The sequence below is a fragment of the Macaca fascicularis genome, chromosome 9 (assembly GCF_037993035.2).
Source record: "Macaca fascicularis isolate 582-1 chromosome 9, T2T-MFA8v1.1".
In the NCBI taxonomy this organism is placed as follows: domain Eukaryota; kingdom Metazoa; phylum Chordata; class Mammalia; order Primates; family Cercopithecidae; genus Macaca; species Macaca fascicularis.
Genome location: NC_088383.1, coordinates 131,699,340 through 131,722,607, shown reverse-complemented (window position 1 = coordinate 131,722,607; position 23,268 = coordinate 131,699,340). Strand labels below are relative to the sequence as shown.

Here is a 23,268-nt window from a genome sequence, read left to right as displayed (position 1 = left end):
GTCCCAACCATTTCAGGCTTATTCTTGGTAAATCCACATGTTCCCTTTCCTCCTCATGCCTAAAAGCATAAAACACATTGTAGCCCTTGGCAGAGAATCCTGGTTCCTGGGTGTTGACTTCCATTCATGCTGCCATCATCTGAGATAGATGTGAGTTATGTTGCATCCTCAGACACGGTCATCCCCCCACCCTGGTACTTGCTGAGGTGTCAGTGGCTCTGTCTGGTCTCAGGTTGCAGGGTCCTCGCTGCTTTGTTCAGCAGCTGATCATACATTTTGTAACTTTTATTCGTTAACATGATGAAAATAATATTCACTAAAGAAAATTATAAAGTACATGAAAAACTGCAGAAGGAAATAAAACCAATACCTCTATGTTACACACTGTTAGTATATTTCCTTTAAAGCTCTCAAACAAAATGTGTATATCCCTTTTGTTGTTGCTGTTGTTAGTTCATCACTAATTTTGGACTTGCGCCTTATGGTGGTATGGTTCTGTGCACCGTGTTTTTCAAACATTTCATTATGCAATGAGACATTTCCAGTTTAAATGTTTTTTAAAACATAACTATGATTCTGAACAGCTACATAATATTTCATTGATAGAATGCTGCATAATTCATTCCACTCTTCTTCTATTGTTGGCTACTGGCATTATTTCCAGCATTTGAATGAATTAGATGCATTTTAAAGCAACAGATTGTTGAAGATCAGCAAATTGTTTCCAAGTAGCCTCTGCTGCATTCCTAGGCTTGCGGTGGTCCCTGCACAGCTGACTCCACATCCATTTCGCTTTGGTTTCTCCCTGGAGCCTCTCGATGCTTCTCCCGTCTTTGCTGGAGCCTGTGTCTCTAAGGAGCAGGTTGCTTTTAGTACTGATGGGGTGCAGGGGACACGTCAGTGGAGGAGAAGCTGCTTCTGAAAAGTGATAAGAATTAACAGGAAACTCCTACTTTCCATCATTTACTGTCCATAGAAGCAATAGATTCCTTCACTGGAATAAAATGCAGACAGGTTGCATTATGTTGGCATTTAAAGAAATTGAGACTCCTTGTTCTTTATGAGTGTTCAAAAGAAAACATTCCTTTCATCTGTTCTCATTTCAGCCCAAAGCCCCATTTATTCTACTAGGTTTGTGCCCAACTTGCAGAACTTCACTGGTCATTCAGGAAGTTAGATCCAGGTAGAAGGCAGAGGTCATGGATGCAATCCTACAGGGATTGGTTGGCCTCTTGGTTGCTTGGTCTCAGGCTGTCTGATGACTGTCTGCTGAGGGGCTGACCCGGAACTGCTGACAGTTACTGAGTGCTCCCTGCGGCTCCTGATTGTGCTTGGTGTTTTACACACGCGTCACTCAGCCCTCCCCAACCTATAGGAGGAGGATGTGGTGTGTTGCCCATGTGTTGCAGATGTGGGGATTGTAAAGCTGACTTGGTAGGGTGCTAGTTTGTCATTGCCTCCTTGATGTCTAGATCAGTGAGACTCAATTGAGTTTTATTTTTAAAAATGAATGTGTAGAAGTTCACACAGCTTACTAGAGGTGCAGGCCAGATTTTAATTCAGGGATCCTGACTCCTGCTGGTAGAAGGCAAACAAATCGTTTGGCTGCATCAGCACTAGCTGCAGCCTACGGTTGGAAAAAATACCCACCCTGCAAGATGGTGGTCAGGGGTAAGATGTTTGTGCATGGAGAATACATATTTTACCTGAGATAACTGGGACTGAGTTTATTATACCATTATTTATATTTATGTCACCTTCCAGAAAAAGAATCAAGAGCTATGATAAAAGTGCAAACAATCTAAAAAGATATATAGTTTTAAAGCCACTAAGTGAGGAAACGGGAGAAACAAAAATAAAAGCAGGAGAAATAAATGGAAGCCAAGTAAATAAAAGCAGGAGAAATAAATGGAAGCCAAGTATAGAAGTGAGAAACAGGAAAATTGATTAAAAGAATAAACTATACTTGAAAGGGGGCATTTGCTACAGGAATAAAATAAAATAAGCATTCTATGACTCCTTACATTTGCCTAGTATTTATTTACTGCTCTGAGTGTTTCACATTCATTATTTCATTTTAATTTTCTAAATAGTTCTGTAGGTAAGCAGAACATATAGTCTTACCTTCATTTTATAGATATGAAAACTGAGACAGGGGGAAGCTGACTAAGCCCAAGGACAGCTGGTGAGAGAGTGAAGCTGTGGAATAAGAACTCAGGTTGCCTGGTTCTCATGTTCTCCATCTCTATATCTTTTTTTTTTCTTCTTCTTTTTTTTTTTTTTTTTTAGTTTGTGTTTTTTCAGAAAGCCACAGGAGACACAGAACCTCTTGATAAAAAGCAGGTGAGTACTCTTTCTCTCTAAGGTGGATTGTAACTTTTATAATTTCTGGTGTTAGTTTTAACCAGGTGTGTAACACTAGGTAAGAGATTATGGTTGTATCTATGATGGTCATTGTTAAACAGCTCCACCAACCCAGCTACCTACCTTTTCCCCTTGTACAGAATGTGGCCCACCTGGGCCTGTGAAGCAGATGCCAGCTCTCTTTCCTATGCCAACTGTATAAAGGGGTGGCACTCTATAAAAGGTTATCTTTTTTTTTCAAATAGCATGATAAACATTTTAATCCTCAAGTGATAAAAAGATAATCTTGATATAAGTATACTTCTGTCACAGAAACCAGCCAACAGCTAATATTATAAAATGTGGTCCTGCTAGAAATTTTAAACTTTTATTACTTGATAAGCCATCAAAATCAAATAGATTTATCTCCTTGCTAGAATAGAGGTTGTATTTCTATGACAAAGGCACAGTAAAGGCAAGCTAGCCTAGAAACTACTTTGACTGGTTCTTCTGAACAACTTTTTCTGAGTAAATAGTGATCTCAGATGACAATTCTGATAAAACTCACAACTCTAGTGCTATTCCTACATGACAAAGCCATTCACAAGATGCAAATTATAGTGCCAATAAATACACAGAATTGGCAGCATCCTATAGACTGAATTCAAAGTACCTAAGTAGAATAAATTGGTTTGCTTTTTTAAAACTTATTTTTTGAAGAAAATATTTTTTAAACAAGAGAAATTGAAATGTACAAGATTTTAAGCCATGGAAAGTTATATTTTAGTCTCTAATATTCAAGATTTTCCCCAAAGAGTCACACAAACTGATTCATTGTGACTTGCTGTCTGCTGGGTATGAATAGATGTTCGTGGTTCTTTTTCTTAATCCTCCTGTTTTTCTGAGCTGCACTTTCTGCTTTGCCATCATCAGCATCTTGAGCTTCTATATCACAGTTATCTTTGTAATCTTCTCCTATGAAGTAGCTATTGATTATGGCACTACATAGTCATCGAGAAAGTGCCCCATGTATAATCTGTAGCAAAGACAGCTTTGACAGCATTCAAGTCTCCACTCGCAAGAATAACTTAAGAAAGAATCAACAGAAGCTGGTTTGTTCGCTCTTCAAATATTTCCCTGCCTCATGCGTTTTTACAGCTTCCTTTCATAGTGGCATTCTTTTTTTTTCTCCTGGGTAGGCTCACGTACCACTCAGTCTAACACGTCTGCTCTACCCAATAAGAGGAGATCAGAATTGTCTGACGATGATCTTATTGAGTATATCAACATCTCATTTGTGAAATATCATTCAGTTCAAAAAGAAAGTCCATTGTAAAACTCGTAGACTCACCAAATTCTGAAACTTCACTCTGGAATATTTCAGGAGCTCCAGAACATGCTTGAGAACTGTATTTAGGAGCCAGTTAACATTTTTCAACACAGTTCACCAAAAATGAGGAACTCACTAGGCAGTGGTTCTCAACCTTGACTGCATAATAGAATCCCCTGGGGACTGTTGCAAAATACTGATATCTGGGTCCTACACCCAGGGCTTCTGATGTAATTAGTGTAGGATATTGCATGAGTATCAGGAGTTATAAAAAGCCTTCCCTATAACCACCTCCCCAGGTGAATCCAACGTCAACCAAGGTTGAATCTCAGTCAAGGTTGAGAGCCATTGCTTCTGGATCATCTTTTTCTCCACACTTTTCCCCTCTCCAAGTTTTGCCTTCTTTTCATTCCTTCAGGCAGGTCCCTCTGCAATACCTGCTTTCTTTTCACTTCATCTTCTTTGGGGTCTTCTGCTACAATGAAGACTTTCTATCTCTTACCAAACAGAGGTTGATAGAAACCAGCATACGTTTTTTTCAAGATTAATAATTTCCTTATAGAATGTAAATTTTCTTTGGGCAGATTCTGCTGGAAAGATTGTGATGATGTGTTAGTTTGCTAGGGCTGCTGTAACAAAGTACTATAAAGTGTGAGGCTTAAACAACAGAAATTTATTGTTTCACAGTTCTGCAGGCTAGAAGTCTGAAAAATTGTTGGCGAGGTTGATTTCTTCTGAGGACAGTGAGAAAGAATCCATTCTGTGCCTGTCCCCTAGATTCTGGTGGTTTTCTGGTGTCCCTTGACATGTAGAAGCATCACCCCAACCTCTGCCTTCATCCTTACTTGGCACTCTCCCTCTGTGCATGCCTGCCTCCAAATCTCTCCATTTTTATGAGCACATTAGTCATATTGAACTAAGACCCACCCCAAAGACCTTTTAACTTGATTACCTCTATAAACATACTGTTTCTAAATAAGGTCACATCCTGAGGGTTATGACTTCAACATATGAATTTTGGGGGAGACAATTCAATTCATAACATATAGCATTAACTGAATGCTCAGTCACCACAGGCAGGATGAAATCTTTATCTTTATTGACAAAGTCAGCATGTGTAACTTCAAAAGTCCTCCGTTACAATGTGAAAGCCATCAAAATGGAGAGCTCCAAGTCACACTCTGCTCCTTCATTGCCATGTCCTGTTTCTTCATCCCTAATCCCACCATAGTCTCCCCATGTCCCTCTCCTGAGGTGTGTTTGGCCTCTGCATGATCATCAGAGCACTAAGCTACTTCAATATCGACACACAGTCCTTTGATGTCTCCATTTTCAACACTTTCCCCTCCATTCTCCTTATCCTTTGTGCCACAGCTAGTTGGATTCCTTGGTCAAATGTTTCCCCTTCCTTGTTGCAAGAACGCCTAACTCCTCAATTGCCCAAACACAGTGACTGCAGTTGGGATGTAGTGACAGCAAGGACAGCAAAGATGAGAGTGTTTGCTGCTGAGGTGACACAACTGACAGAGGTGGCAGGGCTAAGGTGAGAGTGCTGGTGGAGGCTGCCTCAGGGGGACCACGGTGGGTTATAGTGGCTAAGGTGGCTGCAGCTACAAGAACCACCAGCCTTGCCTGCGACTGAAAGGGTGAGAAGCGCAAGCGCAGGGCAGATGATCAACTCAGTAGCTGCTGTCAGGGTCCAGAGATCATTTTTTGTTTTGAACACTACTATTAAAAATGTTAACAGTAGATTGCCCACTTAAAGAATCGATGGACTTCTAAACAACAGAGAAGAAAAGCACTACCTGAAGTAAGCAAGAGCCCAGCCAGCCATTTGGAGATTCTCAGCACTGAACATTAGGGCTCTTCCTGGGACTCTGTTTCGAGGCACACAGTTGGAAGATCATGACAACGTACTCTTCTTGATGTTAGATCACAAAGAAGATATATGGTAACTCCCTCCTCTTACCCACCAAGGTTCCAGTACCTGTAGGAGATGCTTTGCCAACAAGGTGTTAAGATGGTTTCATGTTTGCACATGGTAATTCATACGATCTTTTTATGCATGCTCAGTTAGGTTCAGCTTTCTTGAAAAAACACAAATCCTCCCCAGAGTGAGCCCAGAGAGGAGTGAGGAGTGTACAGGGAAAGTTCAAACTGGTTATTTGCATCATCCTCTCATGATACAGAGAAAACTTCATGTCCTTAATAACAACTCTTAAGCTCCACCTCAATTGGCAGAAAAGGCCAGGGTCTCACACAGGAATTTGCAAATTCTGGGAGAGCAAGCAGGGTTGCTTCCAGACAGAGGACACATCACACATTTCCAGGCAGGGAGAGATAATCAGGGGGGAACACCTTGCATTTTGTGAAACATATGGGAGGCTTTGCCCCAAGATTATGGTGATACTTGGCAAAGTTTCCTGAAAAAGGAAGGGTAAGTCAGGATTGACACCTGCCAGTAGGGTTGCTATTTGACCAGCACAGATTGCTATGGTTGTACCACTATAAAAAGATTGTAAATCTTTCTAACTGTTGGGTAATGAGTCCCTGAGCATCCCCTATAACCACTTGGAGCCCCAGCTCCTTCCCTGATCCAGAACCTAACATCAAACGTGAACACAGCATTAAATCCAGTCAGTGGCCCACGCTGTGCCCTGTGCCAGGCTCCAGTATTTCTAATCTCACCCTGCCTATCAAAGAAGATTACTGAAGCTGTTAATCAGGTTTGTTTTGGAAGCAGTTGCCTTCCAAGAACCTTTATTACTATTGTTTTAAATATGTGTATATTTAAGTGGGTTATGGCAGGTACAGCTGATAGACTGGTGCCTGCTTACGGTAAATGTTCAATGAATATTAGTTGGTGTTATTATTAATTTTGATGGCATTCCTTGTTTTAGACGAAACGTATCATTTAAAGGTGGTGACAATGGGAACTGCTACACCCTTGATGCTCAGTGTTTTTCTCTGTGAATTTCACCAGCCTCACATTCCACTTCAATCTTCTTATCAGACTGATTGGTACCATTCAGTCACCACATCATTTCCTGGGGAATCTGACCTCAGATTATATTGGGATTGGTGTTTTTTTTGTTTTGTTTTGCTTTTTCTAATTTTAAGTAGTATGACCTTGGGAAAATCACTGAAACTTTCCTTCAGTACATTGGCTTCTTTGTCTGCAAAACTCTGCAAACCAGAACTCCCCAGAGAGAATGAGTAGGAGGGGTGCGTAGGAACCGCTGCCTTGGCAGGGCTATTCTATGGGGAGGGACAGCCCTGGCTCCAACGCAGGCTCAGCTGTGATCAGGAAGTGACCTGTCCTTCACACAGGTTACCCAGGCAGTGGCAGCTTCTATGGATTCTCCTCTCCAATTTTCTCCAACATCTGACATCTTCTTTTACAGATTCACAAATAGGACCTCCTGGAGGCACAAACGCTATAAATGCAAAATCACCCTTTTTATTCATAATCCTTCCTTGCAGGATGGGGAGAGAAGGGACTTTTTTTTCTCTTGAGCAGTCTCTGTCCTTGTACTTTGATTCTAATACAGTTTCCCCAGTCAGATCTTCCCGGCTGTGTCTTAGCCACCTCTCTCTTTGTCTTGTATAAATTCCCATAGACGGGGAACAACAGAGCTGGAACTTGAACCCATGCAACTCCCTTTACTGGGAGGCTATCATTTTCTTCTCAAAATGAAAAAGCCTAGGCTCATTCTCTTCCTTCTTCCACTACCGTGTCTCATTTGTGGGAATTGCTCTCAGTACAACCCAGGCCTCTGAGCTGACTTGTTGAGGGTCTAGGTCACATGATCATATTAGCAACATGGGGTTACTACTGCTGGAGTGCACATCACCTAGTTAGAGAACGAAAATGATTTGTTTTTCTTATTTGTGCTTAAAGTTAATCACCACCCCTTCTCCTCACTTTTCTTAAAGCTAGCTTGTGCCTGTGGGTTTGGTCTGCAAAACACATCATCTTTCATTTTCACTTTCTGGAATACTATATCTAAATTAAACATTAGACAGAAATAGGTACAGTTCTTAAGAATTAGAAGAAAGCTTTATTCTGAAGTACAGTGTATCAACTCTCGGCAGAAAAGGGAGCAAGATCTCTATCCCAAGTGCTTCTGTGGGCTCACAACTCATCTGGGCTCACCTTCTCACTGGCTTCTAGCTTCCCTTGCTCCATTTGGATTTGGTAAACAAGTTCCATATCACTTTCCAATATTATGTTTTAAGTTTTATTCAAAAATCAAGCATTTAAAAGTCTACTTGGAGTTGTAGAAACTCCTTCTAAAGTATTGTAGAATCAGAGCAGCTGAGATTGTAGAATGAACAGCCTTCTCAATCTTTGTCAATGGCGAAATGTCTGTAATTTCAGGTGCAGTAACTGCACATGAGAACCTAAACAAAAACTTGTACCATAAATACTTTAAGTCTAGCTAAAATCTGACAGAATCAGGTAAAGTCACTGTTTATTTTTCCCATGCACTTAAAAGAAAAAAAAAAAACCATGTATTTCTTTAACTGGCCTAAAACTAGGATTCTTAAAACTGTAAGTGACCTTTTCAATATCTGAGAAGAAATTTGCTAAATTTTACAAACCAAAAACGTCTGTAAAAATTATGCAAGTTTATAGAACACCTCCTATGTGTATTTCTTAGCATAAAACGAGCAAACATCCTTTTTCTGTTTCGTTATTTTTTAAAAAAATAGTTGAGGAATATTTTCCCCTAATAATTGCCACTCACGTTATAGTGTGGATAAGTATATATTCTTCAATAAACTTGTAAAAAATAAATGATAACTACAAGCTTCCTTAAAAAGAAGAATGTCTTGGTAACTTTTTGATGGCTTTTGCATCGGAAGAAGGTTTCTTTTATTTATTTATTTTTTTCATGCTCAATCATCATACTAGTTGCCTATGCTTAGGCTATCCTAAAGCCATAATCTATATTTACAGGTGGAGTTGTTTTTCAATCCATATTCCAAGAACCTTTATTACCATTGTTTTAAATATATGTATATTTAAATGAGTTACCAAGCTGCTTACAGGCAGAAAGGAACATTCCAAATATGGAGAGGCTCCCATCCCCCTTGTCCCCTGCCCTGTCTTCTTTGGTAGGACCCGCAGAATCACAGTCTGGTTTGCCTGGCGCCATCTTCATGCCAGGTTAATACGGGAAGTTGTTATTTCAAGATAAGAGAAACCACAGTTAACACCCTTCCTCCATAATCTAGTGGCGTCTTGGAATGGCTAAATCATTTGTGCATTGGCCTATGGAGACTTAAGAGGATCTCTGGCCTGATTGTTCATGGAAGTTGTGAAGGCATGAGGAGCAGTGCTGTTTAAAATCATAGTCTCCTCGATGACACCATCAGCTCAGGGCACACCACATTCCAGAAAGTGTCTTCTAGGTCAATGCTTCTCAAACGTTAAAGTGCATATAAATCTCCTGGAGATCTTGTGGAAATGCAGAATCGGATTCTGCAGGTCTAGGCTAGGACCTGCACCTCAAACAAGTTCCCAGATGAGCCCAACGCTGCTGGCCCAAAAGAAACAAAGTTGTGACTCTCTGTGTGGGTCACTCAATAAGAGGTGCTCCTGAAAGCATGTCCCTGGATGAGCGGTGGCAGCAGCAGCATCACCCAAGACATGCAGGCGCTCAGGCACCACCCAGAACTACTGAGTCACAATCTGCATCTCAACAAGTTCCCAGGTGAATAGCAGGTGTGGCAAAGAGTGAAAGGAAGCTGGCCTGGGCAACGCCCTCAGCTGCTGCCTGTGAAGGATCAGACAATGCACAGCCTACATCAGAGGGATCAGACGATGCACAGCCTCCACACAGATAGCGTGGGGGTACTTTGTCCATTAATCTAAAACTATTCCAAATCAAAAAGTTTATTTTTTAAAAGGAGTACACATGGTGTGATTCAACTTATTAAAAATTATAGAAAATGGAAAGTAATCTATAGTGACAGAAAGAAGATCAGTGGTTGTGGGACAGAGGTGAGGGGAGAGAGAGATTACAAAGGGCATGAGAAAGCTTTGGAGGATGGTGGATATAGTCATTATCTTATTGTAAGGATGGTTGTTTATATACATAAAGCCCATCAGATTTTATATCTGAATATGTGTAATTTATTTTGTATCAATTATACCTCAATAAAACTATAAAAAGAAATTTAAAATGTTGGAAATATTTATTCTTAGATATAAATAATCTGCCCCTAAAATAGAAATAACCTATTAGACTCATCACTGACTCCAGAAACCTATTACAAGTCCAGCCCACCAGGTCCCCAGGGAGGATGAATGCCCCCTTGGGGTTAGAGACAATGGTGGACTCCACCCTTTCTTGGACCAAAATGTTTGTTTGTGATGACTGGAGTGATACAGTGAATATGCAGAGACTAGTATTCGCCACAATCTAGGACACTCAATAGCTCTTTATTGAGCATTTCCATGAATGTAACTTCTCATTCTATCTTCCCAACTACCCTCTAAGACAAGTCATATTACTATTCTAGTTGTACATATGAAACAGAGGCTTCCCAGTTTACATGACTCCCTAGAGATAGTAAGCTGTATATACTGCTGGTGGGAATGTAAGCTAGTTCAGCCTTTGTGGAAAGCAGTCTGGAGATCCCTCAGAGAACTGAAAACAAAACTACCATTTGACCTGGCAATCCCATGATTCAGTATATACCTATGTGATTCTATGACAAAAACACATGTATACATATGTTCATCACAGCATCATTCACAATAGCAAAGACATGGAATCAACCTAAAAGAATAAACCCATTCTCCTATGTGAATTAATGCAGGAACAGAAAACCAAATATCGCATGTTTTCACCTGTAAGTGGGAGCTAAGCATTGGGTACACATGGACACAAAGAAAGGAACAATAGACACCAGGGCCTACTGCGAGGAGAGTGAGGATTAAAAAACTACCGATTGGATACTATGCTTATTACTGGGGCAATAAAATAATCTGTACAACAAACCCCTGTGACGCATAATTTACCCATATAACAAACCCACATGTACCCCCTGAATCTGAAATAAATGTTGGAAGGAAAAAAATGACACAGGCATTAATGTCATTTTTTTTCTCCTCACACCCCACCCAGAAATAGGGTTGCCTGATAATACACAGGATACCCAATTAAATTTGAAGTTTCAATAAAAATGAATAATTCTTTATATAAGTAAATGAGACATATCTGAAATTCAAATTTAACAGATGCCCTGTATTTTTATTTGCTACATTTGTCAACTTCATTCAGAGAGCCGGTTGTTAACATTTACTAGCACACCAGTGACTCCATACCCATGCTGTTGACCATCATACTCTAGGACCTCTTTATTAGGATCATGGCATCAAAATCCATTAGAAAAGTCAACTAACCCCTCAGGGTTTTATTCTGTGACCTCAACTGACCACATTTCTAAAGAGAAAATTCAGGCATCTAGAGACATATTTTTGGAGCCTTTTTTTTTTTTTTTATCTTTGAGACAGTCTTGCTCTGTCACCAGGCTGGCGTGCAGTGGCATGATCTCGGCACACTGCAACCTCCACTTCCCTGGTTCAAGCGATTCCTCTACCTCAGCCTCCCAAGTAGCTGGGACTACAGGTGCGTGCCACCATGCCTGACTAATTTTTTGTATTTTAGTAGAGACGGGGTTTCACCGTGTTGGCCAGGATGGTCTTGATCTCCCGATCTCGTGATCTGCCTGCCTCAGGCTCCCAAAGTGCTGGAATTACAGGCAGGAGCCACCATGCCTAGCCAAGCCTGTTGGTTCTTAAAATGTGCATCTATTGGCCTTACCGTGAAGATGAAGGCCTACCATATTACCTCTCCAAATCCAAGAACCCAAGCCCTCCTGTACTTCAGAAAAGAATTCCTCATGCCCTTTGGTGGATTTTAATAACAACAGAAGTAACCACAAGGGGATTACCAAGGTCTCCTTTCAGAAAAGGAATGTGGTGTTGAACAATGGTCTCCATTTAATTGGCCAGGAGAGACTAGAGAAGATCTCTCCTCATGAGCCCTGATGTCTGTTTATCATCTGCTTGGCCCCCAGCGGGACAGACTCCATCTCAGAGGGAAGGTGCTTGTTGGTAAGGCCTGCAAAGAACCCAGCAGAAATTCTGGGGGAAAATACAAGACACATGTGGGCAGGAATATCAGCATTGTTGATGAGAATCTGAAGTTTGATGAAAATCACCCTTTCAGGATTTTGATTTCCCCAGTTAATAATCTGCTCCCTTAAGAGAGACAGAAGAAGCAAAGATCAAGCTTGTGACACCTCAGTGTGGCTGAAACCTCTCTCAGAGGCCTAAATGAGAATTGGCCTCTCCTGCTTCTGGGTGTCACTCTTCTGGGTGAACCTCTCAAAAGAGGCTCCTCAAAGAGGCACAGCTGACCCCATTCCTTGATAATGGTTTGGAACAAGCCTGCCTAAGCCAGGTCTCCTCAACCCTTGTGCCAAAAGGAAGGAGACTGAGGAAGCTGAGCATCAAAGACTCTTTCATGCCAAGAGAGGTGGAGGCTCAGCCTGGAAACCAGGATGTCTGAGGCACATCGCTGTGGAATGTGTAGAATTCCGTCCACAGGTGTTCTGCAAAGGCTGTGCATCGTCTGATCCCTCTGATGTAGGCTGTGCATCATCTGATCCCTCACAGGCGGCAGCTGAGGACATTGCCCGGGCCAGCTTCCTTTCGCACTTTACCATGCCTGCCATTCACCCGGGAACTTGCTGAGATGCAGATTGTGACTCAGTAGTTCTGGATGGGGCCTGAGAGTCTGCATGTCTTGGGTGATGCTGCTGCTGCCACCGCTGGTCCAAGGACAAGCTTTGAGGAGCACCTCTTATTGAGTGACCCACACAGAGAGTTGCAACTTCGCTTCTCTTGGGAACCTGTTAGAGGTGCAGGTCCTAGCCCAGACCTGCAGAATCAGACTCTGCATTTCCACAAGACCTCCAGGAGGTTAACGTTTAATGTTTGAGAAGCACTGACCTAGAGGACACTTCCCAGAATGTGGTGTGCCCTGAGCTGGTGGTTTTGTAGAGGAGACTATGATTTTGAAGAGCACAGCTCCTTATATAAGGTGTGGATCTCCTGCAATGTTAAGGAGGAGCACCATTTCCATGCTTCAAAGCGGCTACCTGAATAGACTTAGCCCTGGAGAGAGGGAGATGGCAGATGGGTCTTTGGAGAGCCAGACTCTGCAAGATCCACCAGAGGCAGCCAGAGCCCAGGGATGGCTGCAGGGGCAGCTGCAGAAGGGTAGGGAATCCCCAGGGATTTGTGTATGACTTATTCACACACCCTCACACTTTTTGGTAGCCATTATAAAAATAAGTTGCAAAATACACTTCAAGGAAAATAAGGTGGAAAAATAAAGTTAATAATATGAGGATAAGAAGTTAACAAACTTCAAATGAAAAAATATCAAAGGTTTTAGAGAATGACATAGGAGAATATCACTGTATGAATGTGTGTATGTGTCTTTGTGTGTGTGTATGTGTGTGTGTTTATGTGTCTCTGTGTGTGTGTGTATGTGTATGTATGTGTATATTTTTGTGTATGTGTGTGTATGTGTATGTGTCTGTGTGTATGTGCATGTATATGTGTATCTATGTGTGTGTATGTGTATGCATGTGTCTCTGTGTGTATGTGTACGTGTCTGTGTGTGTATGTGTTTGTATGTGTGTGTATCTATGTGTGTGTGTATGTATATGTGTGTATGTATGTTTATGTGTGTGTATTTGTATGTGTATGTGTGTATGTGTACCTGTGTGTGTATGTGTATGTATGTGTATGTGTGTATGTGTGTGTATGTGTGTGTATAATATGTGAGAGTATCACTCCTACTTGAGGTAGGAGATGATTTTTTAAACAAGACGTGAAAGCACTAACCATAAAGGGAAAGGCTGATAAATTAGAGTGCAGCTAGTATAAAAATAAGGACTTCCGTTCATCAAAGGACACCTTAAAGAAAGTAAAAAGGTGAATTGCAGAGTAGGAGTGGATATTTGCAACACATTTAACTGACAAAGGGCCTATATCAAGAACATATAAAGAAATCTTGCATATCAATAAGACAACAAAAACTAGAATATAGTGAGCAAAAGACTTGAATAGACATTGCAAAAGAGCAATCTCAATGGCCAATAGAAAAAGTGTTCAATTTTATTTGTAACCAGAAAAATGTAAATGAAAACCATCCAAGATACCACAACTTATCTACCTGTATTGGCAAGATGAGTATCAACAGGGATTCTCATACACTACTGGTGGGAATGTGAATTGGTAGAGAAAAGCATGCACATAATCCCAAGGAGACATGTACAAGAATGTTCCCCAAATCAGAAACCACTGAAATGTAAGCAACAGATGACTGATAAATAAATCGTAGCATCATCATGCTAAACAACAATGAAAAGGAATGTACAAGGATATCAATGAGAGAACTGTAACTTTTTTTCATAATAAGGGGCACAAAGCAGACACAAAGGAATACATACTACATGAATCTGTTAATATAAAGTTCAATAATGGATAAAACGATGTATAAAAACTAAAAGCCTGATATTTTAAAACATTTAAGCAAATTATTAAAAACCTATGAAATATAAGTAGGTGTAATGGTTAATTTTATGTCAACTCGATTAGGCCATGGTGCCCGGTATTTGATATGATCTATTATTCTGAATGTTTCTGGGACAGTGTTTTTGGATGAGATTAACATTTAAATCCGTGGCATTTGAGCAAAGCCAATTGCCTTGTATTATGTGGATGAGCCTCACGAAGGCCTGAATTGAATAAAATACTGCCTTTTCCTAAGCAAGAAGCAATTCTGCCATCCGATGGCCTTTGGACTTGAACTGCAACACTGACTTCTTCCTGGGCCTCTAGCCTGCCAGCCTACCTTGCAGATTTTGCACTTGCTAGCCTCTATAATCATGTGAACCAATTCCCTAAAATAAATAATAAGTCTCTCTCATATGAGAGAATTGGATTTTTATATATATGTATATGTGTATACATATATTTGTATATGTGTGTGTATGTGTGTGTGTACATATACACACAAATTGTATTGCCTTTTCTCTGGAGAACGCTGATACGATAGGTAAAAGTGTTTACAAATATTAAGAATAAATGAAATATGTATAAAAGGTAAAGGGTACAAGACAAAGAAATAAAGTAAACATGAAGTAAAAGATAAAAGACAGATGTGAAAGGCAGGTCAAGAGAATTTGAAAATGAACCAGGAGATGAGATTGATGCCTATGAATACAAGTCAGGACAAAACCAGGTAAAATTCAAGAATAAAACCTAATGTAAAAACAATTGAGGGGAAATATCTATAAAAGAAAAAAGCAGCAAAAAGCCTGGGAATGACAATGAGAGAAAGAGAAGGAGAGAAGGAAGTGAGCTAAAAGCAGTAGTTTGTGGAACCAGGTGTCAGAAAACCGGACTTGCCTGTAGTGTAGAGCCTTGTTGCTGTGGTGACAGCCCGCCCAGGTGTATCCTGTTGCAGGAAGTAAGGGACCCCAAATGGAGGGACCCGCTGAAGCCATGGCAGAAGAACACAAATTGTGAAGATTTCATGGACATTTATCACTTCCCCAATCAATACTCTTGAGATTTTCTATGCCTGTTTTTACTTTAATCTCTTAATCCCATCATCTTCATAAGCTGAAGAGGATGTATGTTGCCTCAGGACCCTATGAGGATTGCGTTAACTACACAAATTGTTTGCAGAGCATGTGTGTTTGAACAATATGAAATCTGGGCACCTTGCAAAAAGAACAGGGTAACAACAAAGTTCAGGGAACAAGGGAGATAAGACTTTAAACTCTGACTGCCGGTAAGCCGGACGGAACAGAACCATATTTCTCTTCTTTCAAAAGCAAATAGGAGAAATAATGCTGAATTCCTTTTCTCAGCAAGGAACATCCCTGAGAAAGATAATATGTCCTGAGGGTAGGTCTATAAACGGCCCCCTTGGAGGTGGCCATCTTTTATGGTTGAAGCTGAGGGGATGAAATAAGTCCCAGTCTCCTGTAGTGCTCCCAGGCTTATTAGGCAAGGAAATTCCCACCTTATAAATTTTGGTCAGACAGGTTGTCTGCTCTCAAACTGTCTCCTGATAAGATGTTATCAATGACAATGCGTGCCTGAAACTTCATTAGCAATTTTAATTTCGCCCCATCCGGTGGTCCTGTGATCTTGCCCTGCCTCCACTTGCTTTGTGATATGCTATTACCTTGTGAAGCCTGTGATCTCTGTGACCCACACCCTATTCATACACTCCCTCCCCTTTTGAAAATTGCTAATAAAAACTTGCTGGTTTTACGGCTCAGGGAGCATCACGGAACCTGCCAACATGTGATGTCTCCCCCGGACACCCAGATTTAAAAATTTCTCTCTTTTGTACTCTTTCCCTTTATTTCTCAAACCAGCCGAGATGCTTAGGGAAATAGAAAAGAACCCACGTTAAATATTGGGAGTGGGGTTTCCCCTGATAGTATCCTTTCTCACCCTCCTTTTCTCTGAAATCTGGAGGAGCTGGACCCTGACAACGGCACCTTTACCTGCCTGTACCTGCTGTGGCAGGGCCATAATTTTTCCATCTAAATATCTGGAGTTGACCAGGCTGCTGATGCACCAGCAGCCCTGGAATATCTCCACAAGCCCATAGCCTGAAGTGACCTTAGTGTCACTGTGTATTTCCTTTTGGTCTTTTATTCCTCTTGTATATTTGTATTTTTACAGCATCCAAATTATATCCTACATAAGTTTTATATTCTGCTTATTTTTGCATCCCATTATGTCATATTATTGAAAATTTTTTAAAGATTCAATTTTTAATGGGTACATGACATTCCATCAATTGGAGTCCAACAATCCCATCAATTGTTCCAGAAATATTTGTTGAGTGCATATGATGTGCCAGGTGTTGTATGGCTTGTTCAAGGTCACTCTTAATTAGCAGTTGAGTGTGGGACACATGGGAAAGCCAATGAATGCACTGCAAAAGGCATTTTCTTCACTGCTCAGAGGCCCTCTGCTGATACCCAGGCTCGCAAATGGTCCAGGTAACTGAATTTGCCTGTGTCGACTGGAAAAGTACCTCTGTATTTTAGCACCTACATGGGTCTGAGCACTGGCCCAACTCACAAATATCCATTGTGGATTTCAGGTAAGGCAAAGGAATTTTAGGACCTGTGTTTGTCAGACATAACATGGCAATCTTTTTCCATGATCTGCTTCTTTACTTTTTAAATTTATGTTTTCAAATACCTAATACATTCATGTGGTTCTACATTCAAGACGATATAATCATGTATACCATGAAATGGCTCATTCCCACCACTTCATCTGCTGAATACCTACTGTTTCATTAGTTTTTTGTGTATTATTCTGAAGTTTCTTTATGCAAATACAAATGCATACATGCTTATTTTTTCCCTCTCCAACACAAAAACTATTCTAGAATATATATATGTTATCATCTTGCTTTTTCCATTTAATTATGTTTCTTGGAGTTATTTCCATATAAATAAAGGTCTTCCTTCCTTGATCATTTTGACTCCTATAGTCCTATACTCTTATGCTACTCCATTGTATGGCTAACTAGAATTCTCTGACCAATTACTGGTTAATGGGTATTTGAGTTTGCCATGAGGTTTGTCACCTCAAACAAGGTCGCACTGACTAACCTTGTGCGTAATTTATTTTGTACCACATAACTGGCAAATACATTTAAAATTTTGATACATATTGCCAAATTACCTTCCATAGAGTTTTGGCAATATCCATTCCCACCAGTGCCATTCTTAACCACACCTTTGAACAGGGACTCAGGACAATTGTTTATTGAGTTAGCAAACTGAACATCTGCCCTACACCATACCCTCTGCTGAAAACCATTCCCCAAAGAAGAATAAGATGCTGTTGGTACCTTCTTTCAATAGAGGGAGAGACAGATTTACCAAGAAATCTGACTTACCAAGCAAGTCGGTATGTGAGAAAGCACCATAGCATCATGCAGAAAATGCTATGAGAACGTGGACAAAGGGTGATTTATTCTGCAAGGAGACATTCAGAGAAAGCAACAATTAAGCTAGGTCTTGAGAGACAAGCAAATTGCCAAGGATAAGAGAGGTATTCAACACATGAGGGGACTGTGAACAATAGCTTAGACGCTTGTTTTGAGAATGATGGATAGTGTGGCATTGATCAAGCATGAGGAGCTAAGGCTGAAGAGACAAGCAAAAGCCAGTGAGCGAGACCTTAGTTGACTGAGTCTTCCTCTTGTGAAAACTGAGCAGTCTTGTGGGTTTGTCAGTGGCAGTGACATGGGCAGATTGCCTCCCAGCCACATTCTCTATCCATTCTCTTCCTCTGGACTCCAACACACCAGGAGCCTGGCAGTGTGTGTCCATTTCACCCCAGGGGATCATTCAGTGTCTCAAACTCAGACCTCACAATAGCCCCCAGGTGAGCCAGTTATGATGCAAGAGATGTTTGTGACTTACCCTCGGGCCCTCATCACATTGTCTTAGAAACAAACTCCAGGCATGAACACCTCCCATCCTAGCTTATTGGCAGAGTATGATCAGAGAACGGAAGAATGACTGTCAGAGGATTGAAAAACAGAGGGCTAGTGACACAATGGCCCCAGAAAGGAAGAATGAAAAGCCAGTCAGAATATTTAATACCAGCTATTCCTTTCAGGATCAAGCCCCAGTGTGTTGTCAAGAGGATATGAGTTCTGCTTCACCATTGGGGTGAGTCTGACTTGCACTTTAGTCTGTCCATGTCAGAAAGAGGCCAAGTGGAGAAGCCTACCCAGTGGTTACAGAAACTCCTGCTTATGGCGGCCTCAGCCTGCCTGATGCAGAATAACCCTTTATGAGCCTTCCTGCTCCAGGAGGGAAAAGTAGGAAGAGCCTTTCCAGAATTCTGATAATTCTGATACTCCTGCTTCTCTTCTTGCAGGACATGGAGCAAATCCTACAGATCAGACCCACGGATTGCCCTCGGGAAATACTCCCCCTTGGAAAAAGAGATCCTAGTAAGTGTCCCGCAATTTTCACATAGAGGGGCCCCACTGAAGCCAGCCAGTTTAGCTAGGGGTAGCCAAAGGTTCAGAAACCACCAGTAACAGAGCCGCCTCTCCAACAGTAGACTTGTATTGGCTGAATCTGCTAGTGGCTTCCACACTTGCACAGCAAAATACCCTTACCGACAAGTCCCATTTACAAATATAAGTAATAACAAATGATGAAAACAGTTATTTCTTCAGCTCTTACCTTGCACTGGTCACTTTCATATATGTTGTCTTGTCGAGGCTTCACCAAGACCCTGTAAAGTCAATAAAATTATTCTGAATTCATTGTAGGTCAGAGGAGAGTCAGGATTTGAACCCAAGGTTATCTGACCCAAAAGGTTCACCTGTTTTCCACTACAGAGGGGCTCAAACACTTTCCACAACGAAGGGAGAACCAGTCACTAGCGAATTGTTTCTGTGGGTGCCACCTGCCCCTGCGCTCTCTTAATAATCCTTTCTGCATTGTCAGCATCTAGGTGGCATTCACACCATAGCAGCAAGAAGGCTTTTGGCTTACAAGCACGAGGAAGAATGCCAAATGCTCAAGGAACTACAGTTGTCATCTCCGGACTACAAACGGGCAACGGAGTATAAAAAGGAACATTCCTTACCTTGTGCTATTTGTGCACCCCTAGAAAAAATATGGACAGCAAAGGTGATTGTGCCCCTAGAGGCATTTAAAATGCCACAACGAGAGCAGGTGAACGTCAGTAAGCACATAGAGAGAATGAGGCTTGCTCGGGCTCTGGGAAATCATCAGCGTTTACCCTACATTGAAAGGTTTACACGCTCCTCATTTCTGTCTGGGGTGGACCTGGGTCCAATGGCAAAAAATAAGGCCAGACAAAAGGAGGACAACTATGACACCCATAATTGTGATGATGCCAACCAAGATGAGAAAGAGGTGGCAGAGGGAAAAAACACAAAAAGACGAGAAATAAAAATGAATGTAGTTTTCAAGTCAAAAGAACCAAAAAAATGTTTGACATACCATGGAAATGATCGCAAATCTCTCCTCCCCACAAAGAAACCGGAACGCTCCATCACAGGCCTAACGAACCGAAATCTTTTCTGTGTATCAGAATTCCCTGGTGACTTAATGCTAATGAATCAGGATTTTATATCACGGAGAGACCACTTCAGTGATGTGGTCAAGACCTACAACCTGGAAGAAGAGAGCACCTGGAAAGAGCGCATGCGTAAAGCAACTCCTTATCATTATTAAAGTTTTATTTATTGCCCAGGGTAACCACGTGTCCTGGTCCTTATTATTCCTGCCAGCTGTGCCCCAGGCTCCTTGCCACCCCATCTTATTTTGGGACTTTGGCTTCCCCTGCCCAGTCTCCAGGAGGGCCTCAAGGTAAGACCTACCTGCTGAGGCTTCCTGACCTCAGGCAACTCTTGGCTGTCGCTCCCACCCTCAGCAACAGCCCAGGCCTTCTCCTAACCTACTCCCATTGGGGTGTGTGTCTGTTATCTATTTCCATGAAACAAATCACCCCCAAATTTAGTAGCTTAAAACAACAATCGTTAATTTTACTTGCAATTTTGTGGGTTAGCAATTTAAGCTGGGCTCAGCTGGGTGCCTCTCTTGAGCTCATCTGGGTTCCTCATGTGTCTGTAGTTAACTGCAGGTAAATTAGTTGACTCTCCTTCTGGGAACTGACAACTGTTAACTGGGTCCATGGGGATGACTGGGCCACATTTTTCCTTCCTCCAGTAGGCTAGCCCAGGCTTGTTCACAGGGTCATTGTGGGGTCCAAGAGGGTGAGTGGAAGTTCGCAAGGCCTCTTAAGATCAAGGCTCATAACTGGCACACTGTCACTTTTGCCACATTTCTGTTGTCCGAAGCAAGACCTGAGACCAGCCTAGATGCAAGAGTGGGTAAATGAACTTTATCTCTTGATGAGAGACCACATTGCAAAAGGCATGAAGACAAAGAAGTGGGAATATTTGGAACCATTATACAGTCAATAGCAGAGTCCCTGGAGCTGTGAACAGCCTGTAGTACAACTGAAGAAACGAACACTATGCCCACATCTAAAAGTTGGAGGTCTATTTCATGCTGTCCACTTCCTGCCCAGGCATACAGCTTCTGCCTTGGAAGGTAGAGCCAGCCCTTTCCAGACTTATTTCTTTGCTACCCTTGTCTTCAATGCAGCCAGGCAGTCCATACCTTCCTCATCAAGTCAAGCGCAGTCGCAAGGCAGGCATGGCTATAGCATGCACAATTCCTTTGGGCATGTCAGGAGCAGGCACCAAATGTCTCTGAGGTCACTATTGCTACTCCTATCAAGGCTTTGCCTGTGCCCCAATGTGGCAGATATAGTAGACAACAACTCGGGCAGTCAGACTTTACCAAGATGGAGCTTTTATTTCTTACAATGCTTGGCCATCAACAAGGAGGATGGCTCAGAGAAGGGCTGACCCTTCCAAGTTTGCTACAAAATATGAAAACGGGTTCTCATGGGAGAAAAGAATTGGAAGCCAGGAGTTTTCTAGCCTCTTCCCTGTACACTGCCTCCTCTAAACATATACACACACATAGACACTGCCATGGGATCTTGCTTATTGTGTAGTTCTCATGACAAGTCTCCAGTTTTCACCAATGACCCTCACACCTGCTCTGAGCCACACTCACAACCAGCCACCAACTCATAGTCATTCTGTCAGACTTTCATGGCTAGCACAGACATCATCAAATTCCAAGCACACATAGCCTGTATAGAACCTGGACGTGTCAGTCCAATCTCCTTCCCTCCTTTCCCAGTAATCAAGAGAGAAGACAGCTGGCCATTGTCCATGACCTCGGGGAACTGTTTCAAATTGCAGGCTTGCTCACAGGCCATTTTCTTGATGCTGAGCTATTCAGTGAAAAATTGAAGTGCACATTAATCAGTGGGCCATGGGAGTTGGGGGACAACCAGACCCTGGGCTGCACAGAGATATGAACCCTCAGCCTCTTAGTCAGACTCGAGTTCTAGGTGTAAATATGAGGTGAAGCATTTTTAGACATCTAGAAGAAATGAGGATTTTTTTTCCCCAAATGACAGAAATCTTGTTGCCGAAAAAGGGGGTCCTGATCCAGACACCAAGAGAGGGTCTTGGATCTCGTGTAGGAAGAAATTCAAGGTGAGTCGCAGAAAGCACTGAGAAGAAATTGTTTATTGAAAGCTACTCAGTTCCAGAGTAGGGTGTCCTCAGAAAGCAAGCAGAGGAATGCATCATCTTTCAGCTTTTCTTATACAAGGGTCTTATCTATGTAAAAGCGAAGCTATGACAATGTGAGGGTGGGCCAACAGCGTGACAAGATGTATTACTTTGTTGATTAAAAAAAGTTATTTTTGGTATTTTAGTGTGTAGGTACATCAAAGCATGTCTAGAATCATCTTAAAAGCATATATTATTATGTGATATCGGGACATTTGGACATTTCATAGTAGTAGGGTTTCTCCTTACAAGCATTATTAATCTGTTTCCTCAGCCATAAACATTTCATGACCATGGGTCATGACTCGAAAGGAATGTGCCTTGCTAGTTTTAAGATGGAGTTGATTTTAAAATGGTGTCACCCTGTTTCCCTAACAAGCTCACCCTGAGTTCAAGCCAGCACCTTCACCGTTTGAGACACATGATGCACTTACTCACCGTCTGCCTCTGAAGCATACAAGAATTCCTCGGTTAATCACACTGTGTCCTCAGCAACTCCTCACAGAGTTGGCAAGACACTGAACTTGTCCATAGGGACTTACAACTGCCTGAGGCAAGGTCAGGTTCCTTTCTAGCTCCCTCTTGCCAGTGGATTTTCCACAATCGGCCTTTTCAAAGCCACAGCTCCCCTCCAAGAAGAGGGAATGTCATTAGCAGGAGACTTCACCCTTTCTCATTTTTCAGGACAACTCCATTGGCCACAGCTCCAAGTTAAGAGCATTTTGAAGTATTGTATCAGCAGCTGCTGTGGCCAAGACACTGATTCTGGGCAGTGTAGCATTGTCCCCAAATATCAGTGGATTCTGATTAAAGAATTAGCATGAATCAAAGAAATGGGTTAACTTTTCAGCCGAGGCAGAGTTAGAAATTGGAGGTGGAGATAAGAAAAATATTATTTCCAATGTTGAGATAACCTCTTAAATATGTATAAAATAGTGAATACCAAAGCATCCTCTGAAAACTCAAGCCAGTTTGAAAAAACTGAAAATGATTTATCTGGACCCTAAAAATTGCTTAGGATCAGCTATATGATGTGGTATAAAGTTTGCTAAATAAGAAATAAGGAGATCAGTGCTCTCCATACAGCTCTGTTCCCAACCAGTTGTGTGACAGGGGTAAGCCACCAGGCACTCTGTGACTCAACTTCCCCATCAGTTAAACGAGTGCATTGAACTAAATGGTCAGCAAGGCTCAGTTCTATCATTCACTTAATTAGCTGCATTCAATGGAGTTGGGAGTTGACTC

At 41.7% G+C, this 23,268-nt stretch overlaps 1 protein-coding gene across 1 annotated transcript; it reads left to right on the top strand.

Moving 5' to 3' along the window:
* The first annotated feature begins 18,314 nt into the window (after window positions 1–18,314).
* On the top strand, window positions 18,315–20,062 carry C9H10orf120 (chromosome 9 C10orf120 homolog). Its single transcript, XM_005566653.4, has 3 exons — window positions 18,315–18,490; window positions 18,702–18,777; window positions 19,283–20,062. The coding sequence occupies exons 1-3, from the start codon at window positions 18,315–18,317 to the stop codon at window positions 20,036–20,038; spliced, it is 1,008 nt and encodes a 335-aa protein (XP_005566710.3). The 3' UTR covers window positions 20,039–20,062.
* The last annotated feature ends 3,206 nt before the right edge of the window (window positions 20,063–23,268 follow it).